The following is a 23,818-nucleotide window of genomic DNA, read 5'->3' as shown; positions in this document are numbered from 1 at the left end:
CCCTGCTGAGACCCACCATGGAGCCACTTCTACATTTTGCTAGCGATAAAGTAAAAGATTATGTGGTTCCATTCTAACTCCTTGGTTATAACTATCTAAAAAGCCTCAAATGATAACATCAAGGAGAAGTAGAGCAAAATTTCTATGCGTATCAGATACACAGGGTAGTACGCCTCTCAGGGGCCAAGAAGAAAGAGAATCCTTGATAAAATTACTTGGATTGTATCCCCCAAAATGCATTCCACAATTGTTTTGTTGAAAATCAGAGAGAAAGCTTTTAGGAGCATATTTCAGAACGCAGCCCGTTATCTCACACATAGTACAGCTTCAGTCTGCCAATAGAAAGAGGAGATTTTCTACCAATGGTTAAAAATGAAAATGTCTGTTATACGTATACATAGCTTGGTGGTGTGTATTGTTACAAGTAACTTTTCTACCCTGTCTCTGATGAGCCATCATAGATCAGAGTATCTGCTTGGAAGTAGTCCCCGCACTTACTTCTAAAGAACATTGAAGGCAGGGCTTCCAGAGCTGGGTCCTTGGGAAAGCAGTGAGTGTAATCCATCCATGCCATGTAGTGATGTTCACAAAGCCTGTACAACTGTCTCAGTGTTCATGATATTTCCTTCACATTGCAGGATAAAATGTACTTAGTGCTGTCTTTCACCTCTGATTTCTGCCACTTCTCACAGCTGGGCACGTTACCTTACAAATGCTTAAGAGAGGGTCACAGTGAAGAGGTACAGACATTTCTTTTCATGCATTCTAAATATATTGCTAAAAGTTCTTCTTGTGAAGGCTACACGTGGGACATGTGTCTTCATATTCTGAACCGAAGGGTTATAAATGTGGCACCACACTGTTCCAATGTGTGATTCTACCAAAAAGGAGGGAGCTGCAGCAACACAGAAAGGTCAAACTGACCTTGACTGCATGCAAGCCTGGAAGGCCTCTCTGTGCTTACTTAACAGAAAAAAGAAATCAAATGGCCATCCTGTGTCTCATTTCCTTTTCAAAAGGCACTATATCCCTGAGCCCCAAACACATTTAACTTGGAAAATCAGCGGGATACACCAGTGGGGCCAGCTGTCTGCCCAAAGTGAGGTACGGTCCCATAGCCTGGATGCATGGGATCATGAGCAGGAGCTGCATGTTGTAAGGAATTTGGGGGAAAGGCAAGACATACATCAGGGAGGGTCAGTGCTGGTGTGGCCGGTTGGGCAGCCACAGAGGAATCTCAGGTATGGGACATACAGCCCCAAGGGATCTGTCTGCCCTTCCTGCATCTCACCTCTCAGAGCACCTATGCTGATGGCTCTCATCAGTTTCTCTTTTGCGGTCTTAGAGGTGGAGGATGTTCTTAACCTTGACATTTCTTCTTTGAGACATTGATCCAAAGGAGCATAAAATACACACAGAACTAGGGATTGGCATAGTCTGGTGAACTGACGCTTGTGAACTACAGAAGGCTGTCCTCTTGTGAGCCACGTTTAGATTTTTTCCACATAAAAAATTACTACACAGCTGTTGTTTCACAAACATTCTATAAATATAATTTGTTCCAGTCTTATAAATGTCTTTAAACTCCACCCTTCACAATGAGAGCAGTTTTCCTATAACCGACATATTCCCAAGTGATAAAGAAAAAAAAAGATGGAGTCTAAAAAGTTGAAAACAAGCAGAGAAAAAAAAAAAAAAGAAGCATAGAATGGTTTGTGTTGGAAGGGACCTTTAAGCCCCCCATGCTATAGGCAGGGACACCTCCCTTAGACCAGGTTGCTCACAGCCCCATCCAGCCTAGCCTTGAAAGCTTCCACGGAGGGGGCATTCATAACATCTCTGGGCAATCTATTCCAGTGTATCACCACCGCCCCAGTAAAGAGTGTCTTCCTAATATCTAGTTTAAATCTACTTCCATTATAAAGCCATTTCCCCTCATCCTGTCGATACATGTCCTTACATAAAGTCCCTCCCCAACTTTCCTGTAGAACTCCTACAGGTACTAGAAGTTCTCATGAGAAGACCAAACCTGTTTTGACACACACCAGATGGTCTGAGGTACTGTGAAGTTTTTATTGCCACTGGTTTTGTAATACTGTCCTTCCAGACTCATCTCAATAAAAAGTTCCTTTTGCCTGGGCATGGCTCGCTTCACAGGCAGGGCTGGTCAGCACTGCCGGCACTGGGGAAGCTGGGGGAACCAGCCATAGACATGGCTCCAGCCTTGGCATCCCTCCCAAAGCTGGCCACTAAATTCAGGCAAGGACTTTCATTTTTGTCACCCTACTTTTTAAAACAAATTAGGTAAATGATATCTCCCGCTGAAATATGGCTTGCAGAAAGTGATTGAAACACAGGGTGAAATGTGTGAAACTAGGTCAGGTGGAAGGGTGATAGGGCTGGTGCTGTGAAATTCTGCCAAGCTGCCTGGTAGCGACTAGGATAGTTTGTAAGAAGAGATGATGACTGTTAGATTGACAAAGTAGTGAGGGAAAAGAAAGAAAGCAGGGAGAGCTCTGCAGGTATAAAAGCCCTTCCTTATGTCTAAAAGCAAAGATGCTGCCCGTTGCTGGAGGTGCATATAGAGAGAAAACATTAACCCAGTCACCGTAATGGGTACAGGTTACAAAACAAGTTGTTGCAGTAGCTGGGGTTCGTGCAGCGCCTTCCTTCTTCCACGTCACCATGACTTTCCTTGAAGAGCACTGGGAGCTGCTGGTGTGAGCCCCGCAGGCCAGACCCATGCTGAGGCAGAGGGTAGGATGGAGGAGGGAGGCTGTAGGCCGGAGGGGCTTTTCCCTCACAGGATTCCTCCCCAAGAGGGCCAGCACTGGGCCTGAGGGGATTGTAGCCTCCCTTTGTAACCGGCAGCACACCAGGGATGTGCAGGGGGCTGCTCCAGGCCTGTGTGCATGAGCCAACATGAGCAGGGTGCACCCGGCCTTCCACGTGTTCCCCGGCTGCCCCTGGGTATGGTGTCTGTTCCATGCAGTGGCCTGGTGTCTGCTGCAGGGAGCTTGTGCTTAAACAGCCCCCGAAACTGGCAGGTAGCATACACTGGTCCGGCTGGGAAAGGAGCAAAGGCAAAACCTTCTGGGTGGGGACCTCACCTGTCAGAGACTTGGGAAAGCAAGATGAGATTTAGTGCAACATGGTCCAGACTAGCAACATGAACCAAAATGCAGCAAGTGCATACAAAAAGCATTACATGACTTTGCAGGGAATAAAGCAGGCACAGCAGGAGCACCTCCTTTTAGAGCAGAGCCAGGAGCTTTGGGGACAAACCTATCAGGGGCTCTGAGCTCATGGTTCTGGGCTTGGCTCACTGGTTTTCAGCTGAATTCTGTTTTAAACAAAAAGAATCACTAGATCTCACATTCACAGCTGCCAAGATATACTGAAGGAGCACTTGAAAATGAAATCATTGAAATACATTTGACTCCACAGAATTTATTTCTATGGAGTTTGGAAAATATATAAAATATTCTTTTTTTTAAATGGTGGTTTTGAAATATTCTTAACTGACTATTTTTATTATCTGTAAATTCTATTTGGCCATAAACTCCTCTCATTGGAGGAGGGAGCAGCACACTGGAATTATTCTTCTGAGTCATTTTTTTTTTTTCCCTGGATATTTTGCAATTTCTTTAAATGCCTTAATTATTGGATTATAATTTTACACTACTTAATTCCTGTCAGAATACTCATTTTGTGCTATCATTTCTGATTAGTACTTACAGGTCTCTGCTCTTCATAATAATGTCTTTGTGTCCATTTAATTATAGTGATTCTTTGACTTGTTAACTGCCAGAGTAGGAAAGCTCCTTTCAACTGCTCTCTCCTTACAATGAGAAGAAATTCCAGTGATCTAATTTAGGACCAGCACATCTTCAGCTAAAAATCAGGTGACACTATAGAGAAAACATCCTACTCATCACTTGCTCTATTTTGGGCCCATATATTTTTCTATGGCTCTCCCTCCTCATTTCTTGTCAAAACATTACAGGCAAATCTATGGAGACTTCTCTCAGGTTCAGCAATACCAACTGCATGTGAAAACCAAATTTTCTCATATTAAAAGTTAAATCCATTTTAAAACCTTCTAATATTCTCCTTCAGCATCAATACAGAATTGACCAAATACCTAACTACTTTATTCCCAGATTTGTTTATAAGTCATTTAATTTCTGGAGCTGCACTTAACATTTGTAGGAAAATTTTCTAAAGGCAACTTGTGCATTTATAAAGAAGGAAAAGATTATATATACCACTAAATACAATGAGGCCAAGAACTATTTGCAAGCATGAGTTATATGGACAAAAAAACATGCCGAGAATGAAGTGATGCCCTCCAGCCCTGCCTCCAGCCCAAAGAGGCTCTGACTAGGGAATGCCAGCAATGGACTCAGTGCTGTGCTGAGCAAAGTGCTCGGGGCGGCCCTGCTCCTTCTGTACCTGACAATGGGGAAATGAAATGTAGAGACACAAAACCCACTCCCACACAAAGACAAGGTCCCTTGCACCAGGGATCCCTCGCCCTGCAATTTCATTTGTTGATAATAAAAGTTACCTTGACCTCCTGGAGTCTTATTAGCGTTGGAGAAGGTGGAGAAAAAGCTGTGTGTGCCTTTTGAATGGATCTCCTTGCTTCTGCTTCTAGTTTTGTTTCTGGACGTGGATGGTCATGAGCCCCTTTGGACTTGAGAAAGGAATTGCAGTATTTAGAAACAGTCTTGTTATTAATCTTAAGGGAATAGGATCTTTTAGCACAGGCCAAAAACACACACACGGCCTGGTTTAATGGTGTGTAGACTTATTTAAGCTCAAGTAACAAGCAGATCACTGATAAAGCCTGATAGGGCAGAAATTCCCTCAAGTCATAAAGTAGTACAACACACTGATACGCAGAAGAGACTCCCCACACTGGAGACCCAATTAAAGCCACAAGGTCAGCTGGCTATATCAGCCCTGCAGCTGTTAATCATTCTTCTTAGGTGTGTTTAGCAGGACATTAATTTCTATCAGCTCCCACAGAGAATTAATATTATTTAACCTACATGTAAATGAAAGAGAACTATGAAGACTCTAAAGACTAGAAGGCAATGCAGTGTTTATGGTACTAAACTAGGACTACAGCTTCCAAAAACAATTCCAATTATTTAAACATTGGATGCATTGTTTTCCAGGTATAGGTTGAGTATAATGCATAGATGGTGTTTTCCATACATGATCTCTTAGGATAGCGTCATGTCTACACAAAGGGTCCCCGGCAAGGCTGATAGTAAAGGGGCATTTCTGATTCTTTGATAATTATTTGTTCCCTATATATGAGCAAAAATACTTCAAAATCAACAGGTTCTTCTGGGAGTCTAAACCAAAAAAGTGCTCTGAACCTATAGGAGCATAGAATAATTTAGATTGGGAAGGACCACTGGGGGTCTGGCTCACCCTCCTGCTCCAGCAGGGATGTGCCCAGTTAGATCAGGTAGCTTGGGAACCTGCACACACACTATGAAATGTTTTGACCTTACAACTGCATTGTTGACATATTCCACGACCCTTATTTGTTGGAAAAAGAAAATCTCCTTAATCAGTACTTCCAAAAGAAAAAAAGAATCTTTAACATTAACCTGCATAATGTAAGGTAATTTTATACCAACCTGAAAAAATATGAACTGGCCTTCATGCCTCCAGAAGTTGGTGACTGGGTAACCCCCATGGCCTCGGCAGGAAAGGAGCCGCAGGGGTCCGTTGCAGTTTGGACAGCACTTCCCTGGAGAAAAGACAGGGGGAAGTATTCCCTATGTAACGCCAGACAGGTGAATCCCATCTGGTACAATGGTTCTCTTGGGGGTGGACTGCCACTTCTAGTTTGGGGCTTAGGAACTGCACTGAGAATAAACTATGTAATAATAATAATAATTTCAAGCATAAGCAAATAAATGGTTACATTTATTCTGTTCCATTATTAAATATAACTAGCAAAAGCTATTTCCACCTTTAGTAAGGCCAACTAAGAGCTTTCACCTTCAAAGGTCTTAATGTTTTCTTTCAGTTCTTGAAAGTACCGGGAATCACAGTACCACAGTCTTGTGTGGGTTGGAAGGGACCTTAGAGATCATCGAATATCAGGTATGTTCTTGTTGGATTTTTCTATGGGACATCACTGTGACCTCAGCAAGTGCTCAAGTAAAACCTTTCTTTAGCTAAAATGTTCATTGGTGCCCGAAAACAGTAGCTCTATTGAGGAATATGAAAGAGCTTAGAATACCTAAATGAAGGATGTGTGTCCGGCTCATTTTCTCTGTACTGTCTTTTCTCGGGCATAATGGCCATAAAGCCTATTTGCCAGCCATTGCAGTTAATGAGCACTGTCTTTCCTGCAAGACTTCCTCAAGTTACTCTTGGGGCCATGAAATAACGAAGGTCAGCAGGGCCTGAGAAGGCTGCAAATCAATCTCTTACCATCTTCCACCAGAAAAAATAAATAAATCATACAATCATAGGATATCACTAGTTGGAAGGAGCCCATAAGGATTATTGAGTCCAAAAGGAAACAAGCAAATAAACAACATCTCTAATATTAAGAAATGTAAAGTGCAGTATTCTAATAGTTGCATTTGAATACAAGAATGGATGATAATCCAAAGAGTATCCTCTAATTTGATTTGGCTTACATGGTGTTCACTTATTAGCTGCCACATAACGAGCAGCCATCCCCATACTCACGCTGTTGTTTCTGCCTAGCTTTGTCACATATCGCTGGCCTCAGGTAGATCTTCCTGCCATCCAAGGTAGAGCAGTCATTGCCGCAGACCACAACACCAAGGCAGGACTTCTTTAAGATACGAGAGTTGTGGTTGTTGGTGTTTCTCATTGCCCAGCTACTGTGATGCCTCTGAGCGTTTTTATCCTCTGAGCTGTAAATATGTTTTACGTAGGAATCTGGCCATTCCTGAAACCAGTCCGTCTGTCTCACATCCTGAAAAGGAGACAAAAAAGAGATATGGGGAGGCTCATGTAGGAGCCCAGCGTGGCCTTCTGCTGGGTTTTCCTGAGTCTGCATCACTCTGGCACAGCAGCAACAATGCTGCTTGGCAACTCAGCTGCCAGAGAGCGTGGAACAAGGAAGACAGAAAAAATGAAGCTCCTCACAAGCCCCTGAGATCCAGGTCAGGAGGCTTGGCCTGTGGGTTCTGCCATGTGGAGAACTGCAACAGGGGGTGAAGATGGGGTACCTGACAGAAAACAACACATGCTGTTCTGCTTTGCCCTTCAGGTCATGAAAGCAGCATTACACTGGCTTGGTTTATCTCCACTCACTATAAAAAGGGCAAATACTGAATCAAGCTGAGGCTATTTGCACATCTGCAGCTCTTTCATTCTGGATACTTGGCCTAAAAGTGAAAGTCTTCCACAGAGATTTTTTTGAAGTCCAAAACCAAAAGTCAGGTTTTATTTTCAACACTGGGGAATGAGCAGAAAAAAAAACAAAAACAAACAAACCCAAAGACAAGACTGTAAGGAATAATGAAAGAACAAAACACCTCAGTGGGAATTAAAATAAGACAAAGAGCTAATTACATAACTCCTTTATTGCTACAGTCAACATAGTAAACTGTAGTAAGCTGTAAAACATGAAGCATACCCTCTGATGGTCTGTGAGGGTAAAGGTTGATCATAACAAAAGCATAAGAACTGAACAGGACTTTGCTTAAAACTGCTGTTCCCAGCCACTGAGAGCCATTATAGTACTAAGGATATGAGCTGTGAAAGATAAAAGCTGCTGAGCTCCCTCATTGGAGAGCACATAGAGAGCTATGGGGGAAGCCTTCAGGCTGTACGCAGGTGAAGGTGACCTTGGGGAGGAGGCGGACTGGGACACGGAGGCTTTGGGCAAGCAGTGGTGACATAGCAGGGAAGAGACTGGGATCAGGTAAGAAGGCTGGGTTGGAGGGTGTAGGACAGAGCTAGATGGCAAAGGAGACTGGCAGAAGGAATCTGGGACATACGTACTAAGGTAAGAGACAGGAAGATGACTTTGGGGTGTGGGGTGCCATGGGTTTTCCATGGAGGACGCAGATAAGATTTTTAGGACAGAAGGAAGGAAAAACCATTTTACTGGACATTCTCTAGCTCTTCAAGCAAGACAGTGTCCTATAGCTCAGGATGACAAAGAACATAAACACAGTGAGACATAGATGAAAAAGGGTTTTGAGGTGGAGAAGACTAATCAGAATTGGGTAAATTGCTAAGACGCAGACACATACCTGGGGGAGTTTGATGTCATTGATATCCCAACTTGTTATTTCAGCACGTTGTGGCGCAGAGTCCTCCTGCTTCATACCAACATCGTCTGCAGCCTTCAGCATTTTTGAGATCCTTCCTGAACTTTGCAAGAAATCTCCACTGGCTGCTTTTGAAGTTGTCAGCACTCTCAAGCAGTTTACAACCAGGAAGCTGTTTCCCGAAGCAAAATGATAGAGAGGCTGCTCATTAAAGATAAAAATCAGTGTTCTTCTGCCAGAAAAACTTGTTCCATTGAAAGTTTTGCAAGCCAGCAGTGCAGTAGAAAGTATAGCTTAGAGACAGACCATGATGTTACAAAGGCAAGGTGAATAGCAAGCAAATCATGCTTTTATCTGTGTTATTTTACTAGGTTTTCTCTCCCACCCAATCTTGTAACTCTGCTGACAGTCTCCTTTTATATGAGATCCCACTCCTAGAGAGCCACTCTGGCTCTCAGTATTTTCAGAGCCAAACTAATCAGCTGCAGAGGGCTCTTGGAGTCGCTGCTTATTCAATAGGTGTTTTACATACAACATGTGACAAGGGTGAGAAGCAAGAGTGCACTGCTGCATCACTCAAAATGAGATGACTCTCAACCATTTCAGAAATTGTTAGCATCTGAGAGTTATCAACTGCACAAGAGGAGTGTGGAGAAGGAGGCTGGGCTACCTGCATGTTAGGCACCATTGCATGCAGGGCTCTGAGCTGAAGCTGATTCAGAGAGGGCAGCGCTGGTTCAAATGAGATGTTAGTAGGAGAGGGGGGTATTGCTGCCTCAGAATACAAATGGCTGTAAGAAACATCAGGTCCTCGGCTATTTCCATATTGCATTACTGCAGAGACAGAGTCAGGACAAACAAAACATAAGCTGAACTGGAAAACCAGGATGAGTGTATTAAATAAATAACTCTTGACTACTGTGTGCTCCAAAACATGAAATGTTACTTAATCCAAAATGGAAGTCTTGTTACTTTTAAACTTTTCAAAATGAGATGCCTTAGAAATTGACTTCCACCTTATTAGAGAGAACAGAGTAACTCTTATTTTTACATTATATTGATAAGGCCATAATTAAATATTATCTTAAAGTTTAATGAAAGACAATGATGGCTTCATGATATTAAGCAAAAAATCCCAAACTGACAGTGAGTCATATGTATCGAGCTACTGCTGGCAAAGGCTGAAAGAGCAGCAAAAGTGCGAGTAATAATTATAGGATGATGCAACATATGACTTTTTTCATTACTGTTTGTGCAGCTTAAATTATTACAGAGATGTCTCAGCTTGATAAAATATGAGTTCTGAATTAGTTGTTGTCTTGTTTTTTCTCCTTCCCTTCCCCCTTTGTGTGTAGAAGGGTAATGTATACAGTGCTTATTTCACAGAGGTCTACATTAACTCGTGGAAGTGAGTAAGGGATCCATATAGACAGTGCTACAAATGCAAAGCATCAGACAGAAAGCAGCCAGGCTGTTAGACTGCAGAGAGCTAGAATGGAAGGACTACACACAGCACTGTGATACTGCCAGTTGTAGAACAGCATTACTTTTTTTGCTTACAATACTGTGCAGAAAGATCAGTCCTTCCCAGAAAGAGAAAGGGCTCAAGGCATGCAAAATCCACAAAAGCTGGACCAAGGATTTAGATTTTCTTGTGTTCTCCTTGGAAGCACTTGTTGTTGGCCACTGTAAGGAGCAGATTTATGTATTTATAAAAGAGATTACATGTACTACCAAATATCATAGTATCCAACAGCTTGAATTCATTGTAAGCTGCAAGTTCTCTTTTGAAAGGGTGGTCTTTCAAACCACTACCACAGATGAATTGTACGAGTTCTTCAGCCGCCATCTGTGAAAATAGATCTTGTTCTGGAGCTGTGAGCAGTTTTTTGCAGCCTCATGGAGCAGTGCCCAGCAAGCAGCCACCCCCCTGTGGGCCGCTGCTGTCTGTTGTTTGGTGCCAAGCGCTGATGGAAAGTGAGAGCTGGAGTGCTTGGATGGAGGCTGCTGCAGGGCAGTCACCAGGCCTGGCTTCTTGCTTGCACTGTTCTGCTGCCACACAGAGAAGCGTTTCTGTCACTGCCACCATCAGAGCTCCCCGCTCTGGTGCCATCTGTCAATGATGACAACTTTTCCTTGATCTAAGGTGCAGACAGCGGCCCATTCCATGTCTAAGTTACCTGTCCTGCCAGTGGTGCATGTCTCACTCTCTTCAAAGCCTGCATTTGTGTCCTACCTTCAACCTTGACACTGAGAGGTTCTCCCTTGCTGCACTTGCAGGAGCTGTTCTAGCCAGATGATCCCTACCAACCCAAGCCATCCCATGTACCTTGCAGCCAATGCAGGTGCTGGCCCTCATCGCCCTCTTGTCCTCCCTTGATCCTCCTTTTATCACTGCTGAGTGCAGTGAAAGGAGCTGACAGCACAGTACTAACATGCTACGGATACTCCTTGTAGAATAGTTCTTTAAATTGACAGGAAAAACAGTTTATCTTTGACTTTTTCTTCCAGCAATGTTCAGTAGACTTTAAAACACCAAAATTATCTGCAGATATATCATTCTCATTTGATCAACTGTGGCAGCAGGATGCAACAATTTGATTAAATTCCCAGACACGAAGCATAAACTTTCTGCAGGTAGACAGAAAGCAGTCATGGCCCATGCAAAATGTGCTGGGGATGCTTCTTATTTCATGGAGATAGGCTTCCTCCCAGGTGGACCCACCATGTTCTTCATGCCTCTGTTCTTGAATGAATTACTACTTAAAGAATGTTATGAATAATATAAGAAGAATATTTGGAGATTGAGCTCTTCTTAGGGATCTCTTCGGGCTGCTTGAGTCTAGATGCTTTGCTTCACGTCCTGGTAATTTTTTATTAAAGCTTCAAGCCCTAATGCTTTGACAGTGAAGGCCAGCTTTCTTATTAGCTTTATTGATCACCTTAATCTGTTTCTCTTATCACATTAGACAGTCTGAAAAGCAGGTGATGTGCCTGGACATCTGATTTACTTCACAAGGGAAGGCTATTTCACAGATGCACAAACAATACAGTAATATATCTGCATTAATATTGGGATACTTTAGTGGAATCAGCTCTGAATCTTTATTGTTTTGCTTGTGTAGCTTGATAGTTCTATAAACTAGTTTTACTAATTTTCCTCTTTTTCTTCATGATCACAAATTCCCCTATTCTCATTGAAATAAGTTGTTTCTGCAAACTATCCAAAGCTGTAGTTGAAATGTTTTCTGGAGGTCTTACACCTATGCATTGTATAGGTGCAAGACATTGTATAGTGTGGAGACATTTTCATGTAATCAAAAAACTGGATTTGTTGTCTGGATGTTGTGATTACTTTGCTAATCTTCTCAGCATAGTGCCTTCGTACATATCATGTCTTAAATTTATATTCAGTTTCTCCTCTTATGTTTGCATCTGGTGCAAATACATTTAATTCCTTTGCTCTTCACAGAGCAAATGTTACTTGCAGGCAAATCATCTTATGGATGCATATTGAATATGGTTGTTTGAATGTGGTCCTATTTCCTTCCTCTGAATTTCATATTTTTCCTTTTTCTTGATATGAAGAGCATCTGATTACTGAATGAGTTGTCTTCCATGCAGTAATGCTAGAGTGTGATGGAACATACAGCAATAATATCTGAATGGCAAAGTCCTAAACTGCAGCAAAAGAAAGCAAACCCAAATACAGCAGTCATAGGTGCAGAAACAAGAGGAGAAAAACTGCTTACCTTTGGAAGGCCTCAGACAGACAGGTACCTCCAGCAAGAAACCTTCGCCTCCACTGCCAACCCTAAAATGAGGTCGGGGAAGAGGTGGATCCTGGCTCCACCCATTTTGGTCTCTCAGCTGCATTGTATGCACCTGAGCTCCCCTGGGCTGGCCCTGCCTTCTCACCAGGTGCTCAATCACTGGTTTGGGCTGTGACTTAGCATTTTTCCTACATGTGTCCACATACTTCAGAAGAGAAATTTGGTATGTCAGAATGATTATTGTCTTCCCCATTCCTTGTAGGAGCTGAGTCATTTCTAATATAATCTCTGACAGCTCTTCTTCTCCGGTGTCAGATGGAGTATCATCCCTGATGAACACAGTCTCACCTACAGATAATTACAAAATAAATTCCTACTAGTTACTCACACCCAAACTTCACATCAGCCACCGTTGCTGATATAATCATCCACTATGCACACACTGTTCCGGTTTCTACAGACTACATCTTGTTATGGATTCATGTTTTTGTGCAGAAATTCTAAAGCTTTGACTAATTTGCTTTGTTGTTTATTCAAAAATGAGTGGAACCTTTCCACAGCCTGAGCAACTGGAGTAACACCTTGTGGGAGAAATAGCTTCCTTTAAGTTGTTTGCTTTGCTACAGGACTTAGCTTGTGTTGCCCCTAAGATAGCAGAGCTTCTCTTCCAGTTTAGCTCATTTCAGTATGTAAGAGACTGGTGGGAATTAGAACACTGATAAAAGATCATGTCTTTTTCAGCTTTGGAAATGCCAGATTACACTTGGCTATCTATTTGACCCGCGTCCTATCCCTGTAGCTCTTGGGAGAAAGGCTTCTCAGCTGTGAGTTCAAGTTCAGCAGTATGATGAAACCTTTGGAGAAGCTTCCTCTTTCATCCCTTGAAATCCCTCAGCTCCCTCCATGTGCCTCATTGGCTTCATCTAATCCAACTAAAGCTGTTCCAATATATTTTATTAAAGCATTTTCCCCTTGGCCTTCATGACAGCCCCAGCAAAGCTCAGTGAAGGCAGGAAGACTAGTAGTCCTGGATACCTGATAAACTCTTCACTTTTGACCTTCCCTATTTAGACTCAACTAACTCAGTTCTATTTGCAGAATAAAGATTATGTTGTGAAGCCCTCAAGCAACCTGAATAAATTTCATTGAAATCTGGGTATATCTCTATAAAACATAGTTGGTTGGGTACTGGAAGTTGTACAGGATGCTCTGCCTGTTGGTTAGCTTTGCTGGATGTAGTGGCATCTTGCACCACACTGTGACAAGGAGAGCATCTCTCTGCCTTTCCACTCAGTTTGATGGATGTCTGACCAACGTTGCTGCAGAAGTCCATCCACACAAGCAACACAGTATTGCAGGTTGTTCTGAATCTGCTTGGAACAGACCATTACCCTGTGCTTGAGGCTAAATACAGCACAGTTTCCCATACATCTAATAGCAGAGTGCAGCAATTTTCTGGTAATCTGATAACACTTCAGTGATGGCCGATGTATTTGTTATCATGCTGTTGCACAAACTGCAGTGGGAGTTTAATAAGAATCACTGGCTTTTCTTACACCTTGTTCTCAGCACAGAAGGGAGAGCCTGCTTCTCATTTTGTCTGTTTTTTCACTTAGCCATTTGTCCTTCACAAAGAGCAGTTGCAAATGTTTTTTCTGCTATTGGTGAATTTAAGCCCCCAGATTTGTAACTCGTTTGTTTTCTTTGCTTTCTTTAGAATCTCAAGCTGTTATAAATTGTAGAGTTGTGGACAATTTAAACAAAATGGACACCCACACATGTCTGGAGACTGGATTGGGGTGCACCCAAGGACTGAGGGATCTGGCTGATATTGCTGCAAGGCTCTGAAAGGCTGTGGTGACTGCAGGAGAGTCCTGATGACTGGGAAGAGGCAGACATCAATCCTGCAGCTGGGCTGGGACAACCCCAGACATTCGTATGAGGGAAACCTCAGCTCTCCCCCTAAAATCCTTTCATTTTCCTACTAACTAATGAGATGGGACCATCTCCAGTTTTCTTGCAACTGGCAGTGTAACTGTCCGATGAATCCTTATTCCTCTGAAGCCTTTCTTCACAAGGTTTGTGATTCCTCTGAAGACCCGTGCTTCAACTCAGCCACCCTTCTAACTAACTGTAATGGAAAACTCATGTGGGGAGCCCCACAGGCCATGTTTGGCCAGGCTCTGTGGTTGTATTTACATCTCCCAAGCTGAAGGAAGCAAAGTACTGATGCTACCATTCAGTTCACACCAGAGACCAGAAGCCAAAATAACTTTTCTGCTGCAAAAATACCTTTTTCACTACTATTGATAGAATGAAACATTGCTTTGAACACTCCCTTCCCCGAGGAACTTACAGTCTGCTGAACAGAGGACGTTGCAAAGTGAGAAAGTCAGGATGTTCCCATCTATTTAATGTGCGTGACTCCAGTTCACCTTGACGAAGGAGGCAAATCGATCTCTGTATGAGAAATTGCATCTCCAGAAGTGATGTCCTAATGCATCTAACTGGCAGCAGGTTTCATACCTTCAGAAACTGACACACACTCCTGCCCATTAGAGAAGAGTCTCTAAAAGTTTATGTACAGAAAAATAGAGAACTGCAACATCAATAAATGGAGCAACAGCCCATTGAGAGCTGCTCCTGCTCCTGCTCCAGAGACATGCGGACAGCACAGGTTGCAGTTGCCCATCAGGCCTTTAACAAGCAGTCATCGCAGAGGGGCTGATGTCAAGAGACAGCTGAGCTCACTGCAGCTTTGTTTTCTGAGCCATGAAACTTAGTTATTTGTGTGTAAAGGATTTGTGCAAATGGACTATTTGACCGTAGGCATAGCAACCACTACAACATTTATTAGTCATTTAATAGTGAAAAAAGCAGAAACACAGAAGTAGTTGGAATCCAAAGTTTATGTGGTTACTCATTTTCTAGAAGCGTTTCCTTTCACTCGCACTCATTGAAATATTCAGAAGGAAAAAAAAGATGAATCACTCATCTCATTGAAAACAAACCCCTTCTTAAGTAAAGCAGTGAAGTGGATTGATAATTTGGGGATAAACATCTATGGCTAAGATCATACCTAGTGTACCATGCTGGGCAACAAGGAGAAAAAGACAAGAAGAGAAACGTGTCGTTCCATGATGCACAATGGTCACTTACACATTGGGCTTCTTCATTTCCTGCTGCTGTTTTTGGCAATGCATGCAGTGAAGTCATAATCTAAATTGACTTCCAACCTCCTTAGGAGCCTTTCTTTGCTGAACATGCCAAGTGAGTACCATTGGGTAAAGTGGCAGAGCAGGCAGCTTCTGGGTTTAGTTTTCTTGCTTCCCTTTCTTCCTTGATACTGGTTCCTCGTTTCTATGCATACTGGAGGTCTGCAAATACTGCAGGAAAGAGAAGACATGACCAGATTTTCAGGATCTTGAGAAATCACCACAAAGATGGAATGGAAGGACACAAGAGACCCTCTGAGTTCCATTTGCACTTGCAGAACTTCACATCCAGGAGACGTTATTGCAATGGAGCTCTGCAAGGGGCACACTCCTGTTTGAATCGGATGGGAACTGGAGTCAGATTTGAGAGGGAAGTTTATGAAGTGGTCCTTCTTTCCCAGGGAGCAGACACAATCTCCTTGCTCCCAGTGCCTTCTCTTCGTGTGACGTGTCTTCATATTTAGGACAACATGACATTTAAAAAATGAGCCAGAGTCCCAAAAGCCAGGAGTAGCAGGCTTTGAAAATCACTTAAACCCACTGCTTAGTGGAATCGCTTCCTTCTGCCCCAAGCTGAATGCAGTTTTTGCCCCAAGGGCCAATAATTTTGCCTTAGGGAGGATGTTTTCTCCTAGGGGAAAGTGCTCGGTGCTGACCCTAACCAAACAAGAGATGGACCCCTACGTTGTGAAAGCTGTCCAAACTTAGAGCAAAATGTAAGCGTTATGCAGCTGAGGTGCGCTTTGTGCTCTTCAGTGGCAACTGAGTGCTGTCCCTAAAGTTATTTGAAGATCTCAAGAAGCTGTCAAATATTTCAGAGAGCTGAACAGAGTTGTGCAGCTGAGATCAGTAACAAACCCCAGAGGAGATGTGCTCAGCGCATTTTCCCATCTATTACATTGCTCTGCCCCTGCAACAGACTCCAGAGAGAGCCTCTGACCACCTCTTATGGTCACTGAGTCATTTCACTGCAGTAGATGATCTCGCTAGCTGGAAATGCTGGAAAGGCTCTCCCTGCACTGATACAGCTGTGAGTCACGTTAATCCCTGTTTTCACGGGTGAGGATGCACCACACCCAGCCTGCCCACCACGCTCTGTTGGCTTTGGTCTTCCTTTGTGTCCCGTTGCTTTCCTTAGAGCACTGAACCGATACAGATCTGTGTATTTTTCACAGTCTGTGGATGGAAAAAGAGGAGACCAAAAGAAAATAAAGCAAAACCCTTCCAGCCGTGGTTTAGATTCCCTGCTGGCAGCAATCATTGGCTTTGCTACTTGTAGGCAATTACCAGAACCAGCCAGCAATGCTCTGGCAGGTCCCTGGCAGAGCAGGAGGACAAGGTGTCCCGGAGCAGGAACAAAGCTGCCTTCTGCACGACTTAAAGCTTAGAGGCAGCAACTCTGGCAGCAGGGACACAGAAAGGCTTTCTGGTTTGAGCGCAGCTGACACACATGGTTTGGCACACCGTGTAATCAGTAACAGAAGAAAAGTCCCATCAGCCAGGACTCCACCACAAGGCAGAGCTGCGATCCGACCAACCACATGGAGGAAGCAGCCCAATGCATCTTTGATAACTGCCCTCATTTCCCTTAGATGGAGACAGCAGTCAATTCCCCGTGTGAAATAAATCCTTAAAGCTCTGCCTGCAAACCCTCAGTGACACTTCTCTCCTCAGCCTCAAGTCCACAAGACATTCCTCCTCCAACTTTGACTGTTAGTTCATCTCTGTTGCTTGTGCTTCTTTAAAGCTCAGCTCCCTGCAGGACAAAGATGCAACTAAACAACACTCCATTATTAATAGGGTTATTCATTTGCAGTAATTACAAACTGGGCTATTTAACACTTCTATGTGTTATGGCACAGGTGAGTTTTACTCAGTTTCTTGGGAGGCAAAGTGGCCTCTGATGGGGAAGTCTGAATAAATAAGCAGAATAAAGAGGGAAGGAGCTCATAAAGCAATAAACAGAGAAAGTACAGCCCAGCTTTCTGCTAAAATGTTAAGGGATCTGAACAGGGATAGGACAAATAGCAAAGGATTTGGGAAGTAAGTGTAAATATCTCCAACAAGAAGTATTACCAGCCGTGGAACATCCAATCTAAATGTTCCTCCAGATCTCCAAATGAAGGTGGGACAGTTCGTCCAAGAAGAATGTCTAGCTCAGAGGAGGAGGAACACCTAGCAGGACAGCATAGGAGGTATTAACAGAGGAAACAGAAGCAGAAACAGTTTGGTGCCAGCCTTTGCATCTCATTGCAAACACAGAGGGAGTTGGAAGGACAAGGTTGTGCTATTTATGCTATTATTGCACATCTGTTTTTTAAAAGTTCAGGTTTTGAACCATTTGCTTTCAGGTGACATTTACTTCTGTCATTTAGAGTTCACAGATGCAGAGCTCATATGCTACCGACTTGCCTCTGGCTTCCAACTGCAGCAACTCCTGTGCAGACACAGCTTGGGCAAAGCCCTGAGTACTTCCCTCCATTTGAAGAGGAGAGAAACTGCTTCAATTGTTTCCCCCATAAACAAGGTCTCTTCTCATTCTCTCCACTGCCACAATGAGAATAACTTGCCCCCCAATGAGAATAACCCCCACTCAAAGCAAGGCTAACTAGCTCTGACATTGCAGCAGGCTGCCCAGGGCCTGGCCAGCTGAGCTTTGAATGTCTCCAAGGACAGAGATCCCATGGCCACTCTGGGCACCTGTGACACTCCTCAACCACTCACTGTGAAGAATTTATCTGAATTTCCCTTGCTGCAACCTGCACCTTTGTCCTTTCCTTTTCCCCCTTGTCTTCTTACCGTGTCCCCCCAAGCAGAACCTGGTTCTTCCTCCTGAGGTCAGCAGCGAGGCGCCCCTTGTGCACTGCACCTCCCCAGCAACCTTGGTGCTCCTGGTGGTAGGCCAAGGACCTGGAAGCACAGACACTTTGCCTATAGGCACCCTCACAATGTTAGGACATTTAAAGACTTTAACTAAGTACAGACAAACCATGACAGAATACCCTGCGTTGTCCAAAGGTGAAGGGGAGCCTGTGGGAATGGCTGCCCCCAGTTCTTGTTTGGGATCTCGTTAGTCAACCTCTCTCCATCAGAATTTAATCATGGGATGCTGCCTTCAGTTCTTCCATTCTTACACTGCCAAAGTAGGATTTGATCTGGGATCTTCAGTTTCAAAGGACAAAAGAGTCAAGACCTCTAAGTGCATCTTGCAGACCTCTTCATTTCCTACCTGGACTACATTATTTTTAGCATGTGTTCAGCCTCCTTATGACCGGGTGTCTTTGTGTTGTGCCATGAATGATTAACGTATAACCTTTCCCTTGGGAGGAACCAGCATCTCAACAGCCAGCTAAGTTCTTTACTTGAAAGCAAGAATCCACTGGTAGGCATGGAGAAATCTCCACAAACTTGGAGGTGAAACTTACAAAGAGCATTAGAAAAGAGAAGCAGTGTGACATGGGGACAGACCTGGTGCCAGGAGAAAGCAGCTTCTGCAGGCCCCAGTGATCCCAATGGCTCTGTCTGAAATGCTTGCCAGGTTCATGTGGCTGTCAAGAGACATGACACTCATCTCAGAGGGAGCACTGGGTTATGATTCACGCCTCTGTTTTTTCACAGAATCATTACAGTAGGAAAAGAGATCATCTACTCCAGGCATCAGCCCATCCCCACCACCCTAACCATGTCCCGTGTACTGGGGTCAGTAGTTCCTTGGAAATGTTGGCATGGGACAGGGATATAAGTACTGCACTCTGCTTCTTCTGGGCTGCAGTGTGGGCAGCTGCTGTCCTGACCCATGTACATGCCCATGAAGTGATGCTGGACTTCTTTTGATCTGTTTCTCCCACTGTTGATGCTCCCCCAAGGCTCACACTGTGGGCTGTGCTCACTCATCTTTGTCTGGTATAGAGCGCAATCAATACCAAATGCTATTAAGCAATTACAGCCATTCGTATGCGCTGAGCAGCTGATGCTGTATTACAGTAATAATCACAGCAGACCTTTAGACGTGTCTGATTTGAGATTTAAGCTGAGTCCAATGATTTCTTTCTTTCTCCCCCACCCGGACATACTCATCCACCTCCACCTGTAAAATGCTCTGAGTAGTCCTGAGTACCAGAACACACAGATCTGGACTCCAATCATTTGTACCCAAACAGCTCTTACTTTCCCCCCAAATCGCAGCTCCCAAACTGATTAGTGTCACTGGGGCCAGAAGCAGCACCTAATCCAAAACACAGGACACACTTCTTTTGTTCTCCTCTTCATTATGACCCCTCTTCTCACACTAACTCTTCATTGTAAAGTCTTTGCAGCAGTGAAATAAGGACCTTATTTCACTCGTCTCCGCTTTGCAAACTATAACTCTGCAACACTCTGCATATCTGTAACTGTACTGTTACTCTGCTAGGACCTGCTGTGGGTGTTTCAAGTACAGAACAGCTGCTCTTTTCACCCCAAAATTTCCCTCCTGCTCAGTTCCCTTCTTTTGAAGAGGATCCAAAGGAGGCAGTTTGCTGCCCCACCACTTCATCACCTCTCTTGTGCCGCCAGGAGAGGGCATCCTGCAATAGCAAGATGTGCTCCGTCGTGATGCTCACCCTGTTTATTGGGACTCACAAGAACATGCTAAAACAGGCAGTAGGGCAAAAGACTTCCTTCCTGAAGGGTGGTAAAGGGTTGGGATTTTGCGGGGCTGTGATGGGTTTATGGGGTTCTGCTTGTTTGGTTGATTTGGGATGGCATAAATTGGAAGAGACCCAGGAGGTGCTCTGGGACAGTTGGATGGGCCCTGGGCAACCTGATTTGGTGGGGGGCTGCTCTGCCCATGGCAGGGGGTTGGAACTGGTAACCTTTAAGGTCTCCTCCAACCCAAGCCACTCTATGAGTCTATGATTCCTAACAGTGGGCATAGCCAGCACATTTCCCCAGCATGTGGAGAGTTGTACTCAGTGCAGAAACCAGAGTGAGATGCTACCAGGACTTCTTAGCTCTCTCTCTATTTAAGCTCAGGGGATGTTTTTCATAACAACTTTCAAAGAAAAAACAAATTAAAAAGGAAACAAAGCTGATAACAGCTGATAATAGTGACACCATCTGTATGCACAAGAGGCATTTCCTGGCCTTTTCTGCGAACTCATCACTATTCCAGTGAGCAGAAGTTCATTTGCATCAGAGAGGCTGCAGCAGCTCAGTGCACCCCGAGCAGCTCCCAGCACTTCCCCGTGTGCTGTGGGAAGCAAAACAAACTGAGAAATGAACAGAAGATCTTTCAAAGAGGGAATCCTTTCTAAAGGCACAGAAGCATATGAGGAATTCAGCCCCAGAAAGGCCCTGAGGCATCGAGGTCCCATTGACTTTAATGGAAGTAATGTATTTAGATAACTACACAGGCTACAGATTCCCTTTTTTCCCCATAGGCTCCTGTTTTTGTGGTATGATTTGAGATGCTGCTTTCCTACAGCAGCTGGTAAAATGGCATTCATAGCATTTAGTAAACATAGGCTTCTAGTGGCAGGCAGAGCAGCTCATGAAGGCAGGTTTCCTGCTTGCTCAGGGGGATGTGACACCATGTGGATAGGCAGCCAGACAAATGCTGCAGTACTTCACTATGCACTGAACATATGTCTCTCGCTTTAAATACTTCCATCAGGTAATTTATCACCACATAGTGTTGATTACCAATCTGTGCTGGCTAATCCTAGAGGGAAGGCTGTGAATGTGGCAGAAACAGAGAAATTGTGCCACAATATTTATGCATTCCCCATCACACCAACTCAGGAGAAGTGAACACAAAGACAGAGCCAACTCATAGGGGACTGCATTTGTATGTGAACAGATTCATTTTCCACCAGCATTTACCCCTTCCCATACAAAATGCAATGTAAATGATCCTCCTTTGCTGCCCTTGCACAGCTGCCCCATCCCTGTTTGTCAAACAACAGGGCTCCTTCTGCCTCTTGCTGCGAGGCAATTCTTCCCATCAGAAAAGTTAGGACCTTTCTGCTCATGGCTCGGGAGAACCTAATGAGGTTCAACATGGCAAAGTGCAAGGTTTTGCACTTGGGCCGGAAGAACTGCAGGCACCTGTACAGGCTGGGAGGAGTGGTCCTTGAGAGCAGCTTGTCAGAGAAGGACCTGGGGGTCCTGATGGACGAAAGACTCAACATGAGCCAGCAGTGCGCTCTGGCAGCCTGGAAAGCAAATGGGATCCTGGGCTCCATCAGGAGAGGGGTGGTCAGCAGGGACAGGGAGGTGATTGTCCCTCTCTACTTGGCTCTTGATGAAGGGCCCCATCTGTTGTATTGTGTCCAGGTTTGGAGCCCTCAGTACAAAAAAGACATGGAGATTTTGGAAAAAGGGTCCAGAAGAGGGCCACGAAGCATGATCAGGGGGCGTGGACACCTCCCCGATTGAGGACAGGCTGAGGGAACTGGGTTTGTTCAGCCCTAGAGAGAGAAAGGTTGCCGGGGTGACCTCATTGCAGCTTACAATACCTGAAGGGAACTTACTCCCAGGAGGGGAGTAAACTCTTCGAAAGGGCTGACAATAGCAGGACACGGGGAAATGTTTTTAAGTTAAAAGAGGGAAGATTTAGGTTGGATGTTAGGGGGAAGTTCTTCACTAGGAGAGTAGTTAGGCCCTGGAACAGGCTGCCCAGGGAGGTTGTGGATGCCCCGTCCTTGGAGGTGTTTAAGACCAGGTTGGACGGGGCCCTGGGCAACCTGATCTAGTAAAGGTGTATGTTTGGTGGCCCTGCTAGGCAGGGGGGTTGGAACTACATGATCCTTGAGGTCCCTTCCAACCCGGGTCATTCTGAGGTCATCCTGCAGCCTTCTCTTCTCCAGGCTGAAGAGGGTCGTGTTGTGTTGTGTTGTTGTGTTGTGTTATGTTGTGTGTTCCCGGTGTTCCCCTGCCGCTCTCCAGCTCGGCTCGTTCCGGCCCCGCATCGTTCTGTGACTCCCCCCCACCACCACAGTGTGGCTCGGGATGCGCAGAAGGTGCCAGAATGGCCCACAGCGCTGTGGGGCTGGCACGATGCTGGAGATCCAGCTGGATGATGGCGGCGTGGGGGGGTACCCGGGCAACGACTATTGCTCGGGGTCGGTGATGTCGGAGCGGGTGTCGGGCCTGGCCAACAGCATCTACCGCGAGTTCGAGCGGCTCATCCACTGCTACAACGAGGAGGCAGTGAAGGAGCTGATGCCACTGGTGGTGACAATGCTGGAGAAAATGGGACTTGGTGCTGACCGATAACCAGGAGCACGAGGTGGAGCTGGAGCTGCTGCAGGAGGACAATGAGCAGCTGCTCACACAGTACGAGTGGGAGAAGGTGCTGCGCAAACAGGCCGAGGAGGTAAGCCGGCCCCAGCGCCACCGGTGCCCGGCCTCCATCTTGTGCGCAGCGCCACGGGCCGAGGATGCAATGTGATGTGATGTGATGTGATGTGATGCGATGTGATGTGATGTGATGTGATGTGATGTGATGTGATGTGATGATGTGACGGCGGTATCAGCACAGCGGTATCCGCATCGCAGGCCGCGCTCCCGGCCACGCTCCATTCGCTCCATCCGCTCCTCCCCAGGCCAGGGGCAGCCGACGGATAACGGCAGAGGAAGGAGGAAGTTTCAGTTTCAGCCCTGGATGGACGTCGTTCTGTGCCCACAGAGGTGCTTTGTGCCCTCGATGCTGAAGCAGCACCCAGAGCTGGAGGTGGGTGCAGGGCCTGAACTCTGAGCCACAGGGAAATCAGAACAGAATGCAGTCAGTGCTGATTGTCACCACTTTGACTTGGCTTTAAGACTCAGTGCAGTCTCAGAAATGCCCCCAGAGTAACAACGAAAAGGAGCAGGGCTGGAAAGGAACAGGGTTGGTTTTAATTGTTTGTTGTTGTTTTAAACTATATAATCAGGCGGTGGTGTTACGCCGTCATGTTTTACATGTCCAGAAGGAGCTCATCCACATCCTCATCATTGACATCGGTTTCTCCTTCCAGTTCTTCCAATCTCCTAGGAAGAAACAAGACAGAGTATGAAGCACGGGTCAGAGTTTCCACAAGTACCTTGTGAGACATCTGCTGCCTTCAAGGGAAACAGAAGAGCTGTAGAACACTTGGAATTTCTTCCTTTTCTTCAAGGGCAATGTAAACCTTTCATATCCACTACTGCTTTTGCCACTGCTCTTACCATTGGTAGTTTTTTAGCTGGGGGCTCATCCGTGTCCTCAGCGGCTTTTCGTTTCAGTCTCCGTGTTGGGGGGAAGGTGGTTTTCCAATCGATGGGCCTCACAGAGACCCTGCGCCCACCTAAAGTAAAAGGAAGAGAGAGCTGGTACTGTCTTGCTGCGCCTCAAGAGAGATCAAGTTCTCTTATCAGTCCCACCACCCTTCCACAAAGTTAAATACATTTGGCCAGTGGAATTACATTGCCCTGTCCGGGATTCTCAGCCACGTTTTGCACACAGTCATCTCTGTCTACCAACAACGCATAAAAAGGAACAAAGAAACCCAATAGCTGCACTCAGTAATAATCCAGGGCAAGG

General features: G+C 45.0%; 1 protein-coding gene and 1 long non-coding RNA gene across 2 annotated transcripts; both read right to left on the bottom strand.

The window, feature by feature from the left end:
• Positions 1–1,743: 1,743 nt before the first annotated feature.
• GCM1 (glial cells missing transcription factor 1) lies at positions 1,744–12,069 on the bottom strand. The gene is made up of 6 exons (XM_015859242.2): positions 12,041–12,069; positions 8,271–8,460; positions 6,730–6,982; positions 5,661–5,773; positions 4,571–4,699; positions 1,744–3,120 (listed from the first exon to the last, which is right to left on the bottom strand). The coding sequence occupies exons 2-6, from the start codon at positions 8,370–8,372 to the stop codon at positions 2,605–2,607; spliced, it is 1,113 nt and encodes a 370-aa protein (XP_015714728.1). The 5' UTR covers positions 8,373–8,460; positions 12,041–12,069; the 3' UTR covers positions 1,744–2,604.
• Positions 12,070–23,132: 11,063 nt separating this feature from the next.
• LOC107312111 lies at positions 23,133–23,810 on the bottom strand. The gene is made up of 2 exons (XR_001554400.2): positions 23,464–23,810; positions 23,133–23,286 (listed from the first exon to the last, which is right to left on the bottom strand). It is a non-coding gene; the product is annotated as an uncharacterized LOC107312111 (long non-coding RNA).
• Between the last annotated feature and the right edge of the window lie 8 nt (positions 23,811–23,818).

The sequence above is a fragment of the Coturnix japonica genome, chromosome 3 (genome assembly GCF_001577835.2).
Source record: "Coturnix japonica isolate 7356 chromosome 3, Coturnix japonica 2.1, whole genome shotgun sequence".
In the NCBI taxonomy this organism is placed as follows: Eukaryota; Metazoa; Chordata; class Aves; order Galliformes; family Phasianidae; genus Coturnix; species Coturnix japonica.
Note: the sequence above shows the minus strand (reverse complement) of the source record. Positions and strands in the feature narration are given on the sequence as shown.

Excerpts from the sequence above, each read along its gene's own strand:
- GCM1 (XM_015859242.2), bottom strand. The coding sequence starts at position 8,372 with ATGCTGAAGGCTGCAGACGATGTTGGTATGAAGCAGGAGGACTCTGCG. Across the intron at positions 5,774-6,729 it reads AGCTAGGCAGAAACAACAGC|GGAAGTGCTGTCCAAACTGC; the intron begins GTGAGTATGGGG and ends TCTTTTCTCCAG. Across the intron at positions 3,121-4,570 it reads TAAGACTCCAGGAGGTCAAG|TCTCTGACAGGTGAGGTCCC; the intron begins GTAACTTTTATT and ends TGCTTTCCCAAG.